General features: G+C 40.8%; 1 protein-coding gene across 3 annotated transcripts in view; it reads right to left on the bottom strand.

Annotated features, from left to right (window-relative positions):
* AUTS2 (activator of transcription and developmental regulator AUTS2) overlaps positions 1–12,487 on the bottom strand; it is a 1,182,161-nt gene that overhangs the window by 9,010 nt on the left and 1,160,664 nt on the right. For all 3 annotated transcript variants that reach the window (XM_012764364.3, XM_012764362.3, XM_012764369.3), the window contains 5 exons: positions 11,052–11,147; positions 8,697–8,768; positions 7,423–7,452; positions 5,623–5,694; positions 2,208–2,349 (listed from right to left, as the gene is read on the bottom strand). In XM_012764364.3, coding sequence (XP_012619818.2) covers positions 2,208–2,349; positions 5,623–5,694; positions 7,423–7,452; positions 8,697–8,768; positions 11,052–11,147 — 412 coding nt within the window. The remainder of the gene's footprint in view (positions 1–2,207; positions 2,350–5,622; positions 5,695–7,422; positions 7,453–8,696; positions 8,769–11,051; positions 11,148–12,487) is intronic.

The following is a 12,487-nucleotide window of genomic DNA, read 5'->3' as shown; positions in this document are numbered from 1 at the left end:
GCTAGGAGCTGAGCAGGCAGGTTCTCTGGGAGGTAGGCTTTGCTCTGGATGAGGCATTTGCCACAGTCATCTGAAGAAGCCTTGGTTTACTGCAGGGGTTAGCACCCAACAGCAGGATGAAAGCAGCTGAATCTAACCAGTATGTGCAAGTTAGACCTACCAGTTAAAGTTTTACCAAATAACCATTTTGGGCAAAATCCAACATTGCTTACTCTAAAAAGGATTACCTTCCAGAATGGAAGTATAAACAGGCCCTGGATAAATGAATTTTCTAATGACTGTTTCATAATCCATTGCATTTTGTCTAAGTGCCTATCAACAAATATAAACTCCCTTAGGAAAACAGGTGAAATGCAGGAGGGCCGTCCCTCTCTCAATCCTATTAATAATAACTCAAGTTATGTTTTGGATTGCTGCTCCTGACTGCCAGGTCTCGTGGGCCTGGCTTGTGAGGAAGCGCCACGCTACAGGAGGAACATTGTCATGGTTGTGGTATCTTAGAATTTGAAGGCACCTGAGGGATTATCTACCCAGCTCTAAATGGGGGCTTATTCTCCACCTGGGAAGTGTGAGACTGATACCCACCTCCAAAAAGTGAATATACTCCAGGATGACATTCATTAGGCGTCAGCACTGTTGGCAGCTAAATAAAACTGTGGCCACGTCCTGTCTGTGTAGTATGGGCTAATTAATGCTTCAATGAAGCCCAGAGCTTCGCTCAGCCCAGGGTCCCCAGGGGTGCCTTGTAGTTCCAGAATTATTGAAGCAAAAGAAGCCAATTCATCCACTTGGCTCAAATGGAAGCCAGGGAGAAATCTTTTTATTTTTCTCCAAAAATTGCTCTTAATGTAGCCCTGTCTCAGAGCCTAGGTGCCATGGTAACAGCCTTCAAATATGTCCCTAGATAGAACTGACAGAGAAAAACCTGAGACCTTAGTAAATTCTATCTACCCTCAAGGGTGATTCAATTGCTTTGGCACAAGGCCCATTAAAATGATGATTTCTTGGCCGGGCGCTGTGGCTCACGCCTGTAATCCTAGCTCTTGGGAGGCCGAGGCGGGCGGATTGCTCAAGGTCAGGAGTTCAAAACCAGCCTGAGCGAGACCCCGTCTCTACTATAAATAGAAAGGAATTAATTGGCCAACTGATATATATATATAAAAAAAAATTAGCCGGGCATGGTGGCGCATGCCTGTAGTCTCAGCTACCCGGGAGGCTGAGGCAGAAGGATCACTTGAGCCCAGGAGTTTGAGGTTGCTGTGAGCTAGGCTGACGCCACGGCACTCACTCTAGCCCGGGCAACAAAGTGAGACTCTGTCTCAAAAAAAAAAAAAAAAAAAAAAAAAAAAAAAAAAAAATGATGATTTCTTGCAACATAGCTGTTTCTCTCTTCCTGAATAGAAGAGCTATAGGTCCACCAAAAGTGAGTCTTGGATAAAAGGCTGGGCAGGCAGCAGGCAGGATGGATGCGAAACTTGTTCCTTAAGGATCAGAAATGGGAGTCCCTTGACTCAGAAAAGGAAATTCTACTTAACATAGCGGTATGAAGTTATGAAGCTCATTATGAGAATGAGCTCGATGCCATCATGTATAAGTATTAACTGGGCAGAGCTCTGTGCCAGGGACTGTGCACTAGAAAAGGCTTTAGAAAAGATGAAATTATCTCAGACTACACAACCAGCAAGTGTTGTAATTGTATTTCTTTATCCTCAGACCCTAAAACACAGCCTGACTGAGCATCACGGTGCAAAATGACTGAGTTCCCTGTAGACACCGACGGTGAGGGCAACCACAACCTTGTATGGTTCCTGGCAACAACCTTGTATGGTTCCTGGCATGGTTCATACAACAACCTTGTATGGTTCCTTGTATTGGCTTCCTTCCAATCTGCCCTTGTAAGCTTTCTGATTTTTTCCCAATGGCATCTGACATGCTTCTGAGTTATGCTGGTTTAACACAGAAGCAAATGAGGAGCCAAAGCAATATGAGTCCCTGTGAGGAAAAGATACATGTTTTCCTTTGTCAATGAAAAAGGGCGCATCAATGAAGAAGGGTCCATCTCCCTAGATGTGCTTTGATGTTACCCTGCAAGCTGGCATAAATTATACTTTTTTAGGTAGTGACTGAGCGGCAGCACGGAGCCCAAACATAATTTATTTAGCTACCAAAAAACTACATTTCTTAGCTCTGCCCTTCCCCAAACTCACCAGCGGCAGAGAACAAAGTAGAAGGCCGCGCCAGGTCATGGGGGTGGTGGATGGCTCCAAAGAGGCTGGGGCCCGGAGGGCGGCTCAGGAACTCAGGCTTCAGTCCGAAGTCCAGCTTATGTGGGTCCGACTGCATCTGTTTCTACAGCGGCAAGGGGAAGAGCAGAAGATGAAATCCCAAGACAAATGGCAGGGAAGAAAGACATTAACGAAGAGCCTGAGACAGACAGAATAAACTCTGTGGCCCCAGCCAGGTTCAAGTTTACAATGCTGCAAGAATGCACCAATCCACACATCCTTACCCTTCAAGTGCCAAACAGCAGATCAGCCTAAGACGGTCAACCACCCCTGCTGGCAGTACCTGCTTTTCTCACGGGAGATGTCAAGTGGCAAAACAAGTGTCTGCTCTCTGAGGTTGTATAGTTTGAGAAGGAAAACCATGTCCTATTTATTCCAACCGCTACACTACTCCCAAAGTAGTAGTTTAATCTTTTGCTCCATTTTAGCAAGATTCAAAATAATAGTATTTTAAAGCTCATTTTATTAGGAATTCTGCACGAATAATGTTCTATATAAATTAATTGTTTAATGACTCTTTGCTATACACTAATAGATCACAGTACATTAGTAAGTGAAAGTTATGAAGAAATATTTGCATGCCTCCAAGTTAATTTTCAAATGATTGTTTTTACATATTAAAGAGCCAAACAAAAACAAAGTAGGGTCATTAATTTACCTAACAGAGGCCTTTTCTTTTCCTACCACCTCCAATGAGCAGAGGAAGAGGAGGGCATCTGTCCAGCCAGTAACCCACCAAGACTTTCCTCTGTGATGTCCTCACCAGTGTCTGAAATCGCTGCTTCCTCTTTCTCATCTACTCTCAGGCAAACCTTCCCGCTCACCTTCCTCTAAGGATGTAGAAACTGGTCCATATTCCTCCCCTTGATCCCTTCTCCGGCACCATTCTCTGGGCCAGAGATCTCTCCACACCATGCTTTCAAAGTCACCCACCCCCTTGATTATGGACAGCCTTCTCTTTGCACCAGAGTCACACCTTGCTGGCAGCACTGTTCCCATGGTCTGACATCTGAAGCCCAGACTTGCCCTGACCTCACTGTCACCTCTTTGCTGTCCAGTCTCCTGAGCTTCACTGCCCTCAGCCTGCTTCTAAAGCTCACTCCTTCAGTCTCCGGGACTCATCTGACACTCTCTGTCCCTTTGGCTCCATCCCTCCCTCACCTCATGTCCTGAGGGATCCTTGCCCTGCTCAACAACAGAGAGAGCTGATGAGGAGGGACACAGATTGGCACAGTGTGGTGTGAGAGTCGAGAGGAGGGAAGTTGGTCATCCCCTTATCGCTGAAGGTCAACATCCCACTCATCCATCACCCACATTTAAACTGAAATGCACCCATGCACCCAAGTGGAAGCATATAGCACTAATGTTACTTTTTACGTACACGACAATCTTCACTACTGAGCTCTAAGGAACTAGACGACAGGAAAGATGAGTACACTCAGCTTGGCCCAGTAAAGAACCTGCAAGCTCTCTCAATGGATATTGAGTGAATGACTAAAAGAACAAGTAAATGAATGTTAAAGAGAGAGGGGGTGATGCAATTTCTTCTCAAATCTATAGGGAATGCTATAATTAAAGTCCTGCCATAATAGCAAAATCCCAAAACCAAGCTTCTAATTCACTATAAATCTATAAAAATCTTGAGTACCTCCTTTAATTTGGTTGCCAAATTATTTAGTGCTAATATCGTATGGTACACAGCACAGTTCCATTAACCACAACTTAGGTCCATGAAGTGAAATGGCACTTGGGGACTGCAAGTAGTTTGCTGAAAAGGGGAGATGAACAGAGTTAAGCTCATGTTCAAAAGGTCTAATTGAAATTGGGATAATGGAAATTTAAGTCATCAGGGACACTTTTATGGAAAAGAAGTTGCTAGAGTGGTACATGCAACATCCTTCACTGCTTTTAACCAAATGAGTTACAAGGAAGACATGTTTTACCTACTGTTCCGCTAACCACATCATCCAGAACAAAAAGTGAATTGGACTAATCATCAAAACCTAGTTAGCTCTTCACAACACATACATTTTCTAACAAAGCTAAACCATAAGGATTCTAATTAAACCTCACCTAACAATAAAGTAAAAGTGAGCAAAACTCACCGATGGGATGTTATGAGAAAGAACAGGTATTTGGCAACCAAAGTAAAATATCTTAGTTGCCTCATTTATTGAGGTTTGCTTAACCTTTGAGTTTTCTTTCTTTCTTTTTTTTTTTTTTTTTTACAAACAGGGTCTCTTACATCACTCAGGCTGGACTCAACTCCTGGGCTCAAGGGATCCTCCTTTCTTCAGCCTCCAGAGTGGCTGGAACTTGGGTTGTTTTATTTTAAAAATCATTTAACCTTTTTAAAAACATTTTCCTTCTGTGATGAATAGTGCTCTCTCCTGGCTTATTGACATCTTATACTACTATTGTATTGGCTCCCAAATGCTGTCAGGACTAAAAGCTAGCTCATGGAGAAATGGAGGAAGTGAAGCTTAAGCTTTCTTAACCAATTACTTGATTGCTTGTTTTCTCCCATTTCTTCAGGCATAGTTACACAGACTGTATAATCTGGACTTGTCAGTTACTTTGTTCCCTAAGTCAAGCACTGATGTTATATCAGGTCACTTGTTGAAGTTCTTGATCTCTTCCCTATTGTGTCATAAAAGTTTTAATAAAGCATAGAATATATTAGTCTGTGTGAGGAAAATATAAACAAAAAAGTCACCTACAGTTGGGTAAGGTAACCGGCCAGAAGGTGGTTCTGGCAAGTACTGACTATATTCTAACACCCTGGAACTGGGCATGAGGAGACCAATGGAAGGTCACTGCAAACCAAATGCCACTTCCAGAAGAGTAGTTTTTAATAACAACCATTGAATGCAAGTTGAACAGCAACTTTGTATAGGGCATAAATTACTCTTTCATTTTTCCAAAGCCATAAAATAAAATGAATGTGCCAATTGTTATTAAAAAAACAAACCAACATTCATTTACAACTCTTTCCAGATACTAAGAATTTCTATATTCTAATTCTTGGTCACTATAATTATATTTCCAAAACCTTTACTTAATCCATATTTAAGCCCTTTGGATCACTAAGATGATAAAATCATACAAAAGAAAAAAACACTAGGGAGTTGTCAGTTTGCTTTTGTTTTGTAACTGTACTGGGGTCTCCCTGATTACTACTAAGACTTCCCAGTGGCTTTTCCAAGAGGGGCTTGATCCTTCCTGACTACTGTCCTGAGCATCTGTTTTGAATGCCTCCTTCATCAGCTTCTCTGGATCAGACCACACAGTTGCATGCCTTGCCCCCTCCTCCTGAAACCAGGAAGGTCGGACTGACCTTGACTTTCTGTTGGTGGTGGTAGATCTGCCAGGCGATATGAACATGCATAGCACACCACTTCCCTGGTTTCTGGAACAAGAAAGAACAACATGGTCAGAAGGAAGACATTTCAGAGAAAACCACCTTCAATTTCCCCAAAGCTTTCCGCAGAGTTTTGGCTGCAGAGGCTTTTCTCATGAAACAGGCGTGCTTTGTACTCTCCAAGTGCCTTCCAACATCAGCGATTCAGCGCCCAGTCATAAGGCAGTCACAGCTCCCTTCTCTTCCCACGTGGGCTGCTACTCAGACAACCGTACTTGACAAGGACCTCCCCAGTTACCAAGGACAAGATGGTTAAAGCCTGAATCCCACTTTGTGTCTCTTCTCTCTCTCTTTTCTGGAGCCAGCTGGCAGACCTGGTAGAGTAGGAAACCCTACTTAACAAATGCTGCCATACTATAATGCAAATCAGCTGTTCAGAAGAGCTAATTAGTGGATGTCAGTGAATAAAATCAAAACAAGAAAGGGGACAGAACCTGTCCTAACCTCCCTCAAGCCTGTTGTTTGTTTTTTTAACCCACAAAGCGGTACAGAGACACTCACCACATTTTTATTTAAGCCCAGTTTCCAAAAATGCTAAGAGTCAACCACCCATTCATGTTGCTGGGCACTGTTCATTTTTAAGTTAAAAAAAAAAAGAAGAAAAAAGAAAAGGAAGAAAAGAACTCATCCCTTCCTAACTCTAAGGCCTTTGCAAAGTCCCTCCCTCCTCCACCTTTGGGGAATCTATATCAATCCATATCTCTCAAATTATTTTACTTGCTTTATAAGCAGTGGAGTAACTGCGAGTATATTCTCTTCTACCAGCTAGGGAGTAGGAACCACCTCTCTCTACTTCATTCCTGCAAACTGATCTACCCATAAGCTCAGAGTACATGCTCAGTAACTACTGGATGGATGAGAAGAAAACATATCCCTTTCTACAACAGCAAAAGACAGTGCTTCTGGTTTCTACAGTAAAGAGCTGTTTCTGAAATATATACTTAAATGCAAGTCTGGGGTCAGTTCTCTTGTTTTGCAATGAAATTATGGGTCATTTGAAATTACAAATAATATACTGCCTCACCTAAGTGATGACACAATCCTCCTTTTTCCCTTTGGAGAAATCAAATTATCTGATTATATGCACCAGAAATGAGTTAAGTATAGCAGGAAATCTACTGTCCATCCATCTTCCATCCAACAATCCATCATCTGTCTCCCTCTGCCACCCACCAGGTAAGTCTGCAGAATTCAGAGGTCATCTGCTGGCCACTCTCTAGACCTCAAGACCAATTTGCTTTAAGCCAGATGTTAACACACCAATGCTTACAGTATTCCATTGCCTGCACCTTAGAAATAGGTAGAACAGCTATGGCAAATAGCTATTACTTAGTGCAGAATGAGGAGGTCACCAGCCAAAATATGACCCAAATATGTATTTTCTAAGTATGAAAGAGACTAATTGCAGCCTATACCTTAAGTCTCTCCCCTAAAGTTCCAACTAGTCAAACCTTTTACCAGAACTGCTAACAAAAGAATCTGACTCAGCTGAATTCTATCTGTTATACAAAAGCCAACGGGCCAGGCTTCCTCCAACACTCAAAGTAAAACAAATTAGGCCATTTTTGACCACACTACCTGAAAAACCCAAGGACTGTCGTCCCAACATTTTATTCCAGCATTTCTATGGCTTATTTCCTTGTAACAGACTTGTATTTTTAACCCACAGGGAGTCAAATAGAGGTTGCAAAACAGTTCTAGAAGAAGCTTTCTTACCCTTAACATAGGTCTGAAAGGATCTGTCAACTGTGAAGAGAAAATGACAACTTGGTTACACGCCTGTCACTCAAACAATTGCTCTAATTAACAAATTTGTAGTGCTTCATTAGGAGGGGAAATTAAAATGTTAGAATTTTACTTTTAAATGAAGCCCTTTTAGAGAATAATTAACCCATTTTCACACTATCAAAAGTGCCAAGAGTCCCCTCCCCCACTTCACAAGCCTCGGTACATCCAGGCTGACAAGCCCCTGTACAAGTTTAATCAATAGCGATGTGCCCTCTGGCAACGTGACTTGCTCACATTATACATCAGGAGTTTCACTATCTTGATCTCCGAACCACACTGGATAAATCTAAGGGAGAATGGCCTTCAGACCATAGACTTCTAAGGCTGGACACAAAAGGGTATCTGGGAGGGTTGCCCTTCTCAGACATAAGGTAGAATTAAGCTGTCTTTACCAACAGCCTTCCTTTGATGACTGTATATTATAGGTATTAGACATTTTTAAGAAGTTCACTATACATTGTAAAATACTTAGATAGTTGAGTCATCTTAAACTTCTACCTACTTTGTTTATCATTTTCTGACTGCCCTTACCCAGGGAAGAAGACAAAATTGTAAAAGATAATCATTTCTTCACATTTACTATAGAGATGAATGTTAAGAATCATTGAGACAAGATTATATCTATCATATAACTTCAAATTCTTTTTTCAAAGTAGGAAGTGGTATAAATTATGAATAAATAGCATAACCAAAGCATAATGGATATTTTATTTAGCTCCAGAGCACAAAAGGATCCCTACCACATTAAAAATAGAGGGCCAGAGGAGCTGTGTGCTATAGTAACTTCCTGAACCCTGGCAAGATGCAGCCTGACTTCCAGGAAGAAAAGGCTTAGTGCTTTTCCATTCAATACATTCTACAGCTATTTCATTTGTATGAGAGAAACTTCAGGAGATATAGACAGAGAAGACTGGTCAAGTAGAAACTATACAGGCTAAAAGTGTCCAATTTCTGGGCTCAGACCATAAGTCCCTTTTTTCTCCCACTGGCAAGTCAGTCCCCTTGCATTACAGGGCTGCAGTGGTGTAGGAGAGATTTTGTTTTGTAAGAGTAACTGGCACTTTCTTCTACAAACTAGAAGGAACAGCTGAAACAGCAGGTGACTCCAAGGAGCTAACGAAGGTGCAAGCACTGGATTGGCTGTCCCGTGCAAACACACACACCCTGGTGTTACCTGAGACCAAGCCTGACTTTGCACGTACCCTTGGGTCCTTTTGAAGTAAAGTGTGTGGGACTGTCCCAGGCCGAGCAGCGACATCGATAGGGTTGGATGTCTACAAATTAATTAAACCACAGCTTAGGAAGCACAAAACATGTGACACAAAAGCAAGATCTTTCCTTCCTTCTAAATTCTAAAAGTGAAATTTTATTTGTTTCACTCTGAAATATAAGCTTCATTTTCGCAGTGACTATACATGGTCCTCCTGAGAACCAGCTCCCTATTTTCTCAAGGGGCTCTGACCAGAGATTACTCTCTTTAGCAACGACCACACGGTCCAGCACATTTCACAACCAAAAGCACAGGACTCAAAAAGAGAAGCAACACATGCAAATGCTGCCCCTGAAACCTCTCATCTTCTGAATTAAGCAGCAGCAGTGACTGTCCTTGTTTCCTGGCTTGATCACAAAACATTCTAAGAAATGCTTAAGTGAACATTATTATAATTTGCAGTATCAGGTGCTTCTCATCAGAATAACAAAGTATTTTACAGACATTAAGCTAACTCTCTAAATTTTAACTGGCACACAATAACAAGGAATTATACTCAGTAATTACTCATTAGCAGTGATGGAAATGGGACAAGGGAAACTAATTTAGGGACCACACAGATCTACTATTAAATGATTTCCAGAGTAATTCTGCTTTGTCTTTCCTATTCCCACCCCCTATTCTTAAATGTCACTAATATTAACTTTATCTGTAGGCTTCTGTCCTTTGAATTACCAACAATAAAAAGCCCACTTCCGGCGCCGTCACTACTTTCTAGTGGGAAGGGATTCAGAAAACACCACCAGTTATTTTATTTAAGAAATCACAACTTCCATGAATCCCCCCACAGCAGGAAGTTAACTCCTGTGGAAAAAAGAGCTCAAGTTTAGGCACGAAGCTTGTCTACCAGGAGAAGGGAAAAAAAGGAAGGAAAGAAAGAAAAGCAATCAGCTGCAGTACAACTAACAATTAAGCTGGAGTTGTTAACAGCCTGATTTGCATACATATGAAGAACTCCACTAATGAACTGCAATCTACATATTCAATCAGTAAGATGGCCTGGAAAGGCCTATTTCAACACCAGGAGAGACACTTTCTTGCCCAGATGTAGTTTCTGTGTGATTGGATAATTGCGAGTGAGGGAAATGGTCTAATTTATTAAATGACCTACCAGTCTGTTTGGGGAGGCACTAGAGATTTGCTGCAACCTAGAGGGGACAGATCAGGGTCTGAGGGATTAGTGAAGAGCAGATTGGGGTGAAAGAGTTTTAAAATTACCATCATTTTAACTCCGTACAGGAGGTATTTAACATGGCCATCATAAAAACCCTGCGTATATATAACCTTGCACATAAGCCGCAATTCCAAGAAGGTAAATTTGATTTCGAGGGTGTGGCCATCCCATCCCTAATGCCTTTTAATTTCTTTCCCTGTTAATAGTTTGAAGGCAACATGCCTTTGGAAATGCAATATGTGTTCATCCTGGGAGACTCTGGCACAAAACTGGTGTTTTTACCTTAGAAATGAGATTTGGGGGGTAGGGTGGGGAAACCAAAATCCACACATAGCAAAATACCTTACTTTAAAATCTGAGAACCATGATCAACATGAGAGGTACATCTCATTTTTTTTTTTTTTTTTTTTTAGTAAGGGCTGTAGTAGATTTTTAAAAAGGTAGAGTGGTTCTGAGAATTACTTTTCACTATTGACCTTGAGAGGTAACTTGTAGCCCAAGTTGAACAGCATATCACTGACTAGGTAGAGCGGAATTTTGTTATTATAAAGGGTTAAAGGTTAATTTCACACTAGTATGTTACAAACTGATGCAAAGTCTTGACCTTGAAGAGAGGGAGAAATGAGTACAGAAAGGCAGGCGGCTGCCTCCGCCTGCAGGCAGACCTCTGACACAATTAACAGGATACAATTTTAGTTTTGGAAACTTTATCCCCCCCCTCTACTAAAATCAATGAAATTCACTTTTGCATCTTTGCTAATACCTCAATGACAACCTGGTGCACACATGTCTGGCATTTCCCAGAATTTCTGACTAGAAGCTTATGTCCACAATATTAGTAGTGAAAAAATATATATTCTGTATATTTTAAAGAGCACAGGCTATCTTAGCCTAACTAAGATTCCATGGGTAGTACACATGGAAAAGTAAATTTTTGCTGAAGTTAAAAAACTAGATAGACTAGAAAAGCATATCCTCACTCTAATCGCAACGGTCACTTGGGATCTGACAAATCAGTCGCTGTGCAGGTAAGGGCTGCAGAACCCCTCTGCACGCCTAGCCTGGGACTCTGCTTATAAACATGCCCATGTGTTTCACTGTCAGGTGTCTTACCTTCGGCTGAAATGCTCCTTGTAGTGAACCGAAAGGGCCAGTGGGGGGAATCATAGGCGGGATGCCCGACACTGCAGGAGGATAGGAATGGAAGAGCTGTGGCCAAAGACGGAGGGGGAAAAAGATTTTAGTAGAAGGTAAGTGACATATTCAAATTCCCTTCCCATAGAAAGACATCAATATTAGCAAGCCAAGTCATCTCAGTTTGATGCTATTAGTCAAGAAGCCATGATGAAATGATCACACAGATGTGCCATGAATGTTTAACTGAAAAAGTTAAAAGTAGTTCAGAATCAATCAGCCAACAAATGATGTCCCAGATGAGGACATCATTAGAAAGGGAGCTGTTCTAATTATTAATTGTTAAATCGGATAGAAGTCCTAAATGGTTGGAGATTTTAATGCATTTTAAAAACAGGAGGGATGCTGAGCCAAATAAGATGCCCAGAAAATTGCAAGTTAATTAGAAAAGAGGAAAAAAAAAAAAAAAGGCAGAAAAAGGAAAAAAAAAAAAGGAAGAAAAAGAGGCTAGTCTTTATGACTGCCAGGATTTTATATCATTAAAACTCAATTAGTACTTTTAGATTTTTAATAGTTTGAGGAAATGAGAACATATTCACAATCCTTGCTTCATTAGGCTGTTCTAGAAGTGGCAGTTCCAGAGTACAATTTAATTTTCTCAACTAAATATGAAATATGGAATGTGAAATATTTGTGAAAATAAAATGACTCAGTGTACACTTTAAATGGAGCTGCCAACTTTTCCAGGAGATGGATTAAAGTAACATAGAAATAGTCTGGGATAAACCATCTAGTTTTAAGTTACTCTTGTTGTTTCCCAGTTTCAGGTATTTGAAGCACAAATTCTTATGGCTAGTTTCAGTTATATCTGCTGTTTAATGAACAAGCTCACTAGAGGCGACTCAAGCCAAACTTGAGTGTCAGTCCACTCAATAATGGGAGGAGAATGATTCTGAATGATGAATATGAATTTTCTTGAATCAATAGTTTATAAAGGAGACAAGTGAGGAAAGAAATATACAGCAATACTGAAGACAATGCAAACACATCTTTCCCTCCTTCTAAAAATTTCCTATTTCTGAGATTTTATTGTTCTGGTTCCATTTACTTTGATCAAACCACCCTATTAATATTTAAGTAACACCCCACCCTCATGGTTGTGTAATATGTCAAAAATACAATAATAATTGAAGATTTTCTTAATAATGCATTTATGTTATTAGCTATTTTTGGCAATGACTAAAATTCGCATTTCACATTCCTGTCTGTTCTCAGAGCACATACTTTTTCTGTTGGTCTTTATTTCATTTTGCTCCCTTCAATGATGCGGCAAACTTTTTCAGACTAATTGATATTGAACTAAATCCACTTAAACAGTGATTGCAAGCCAAGTGCCCTCATTTAAAACTACTTTT

The sequence above is a fragment of the Microcebus murinus genome, chromosome 19 (assembly GCF_040939455.1).
Source record: "Microcebus murinus isolate Inina chromosome 19, M.murinus_Inina_mat1.0, whole genome shotgun sequence".
Lineage (NCBI taxonomy): Eukaryota > Metazoa > Chordata > Mammalia > Primates > Cheirogaleidae > Microcebus > Microcebus murinus.
Note: the sequence above shows the minus strand (reverse complement) of the source record. Positions and strands in the feature narration are given on the sequence as shown.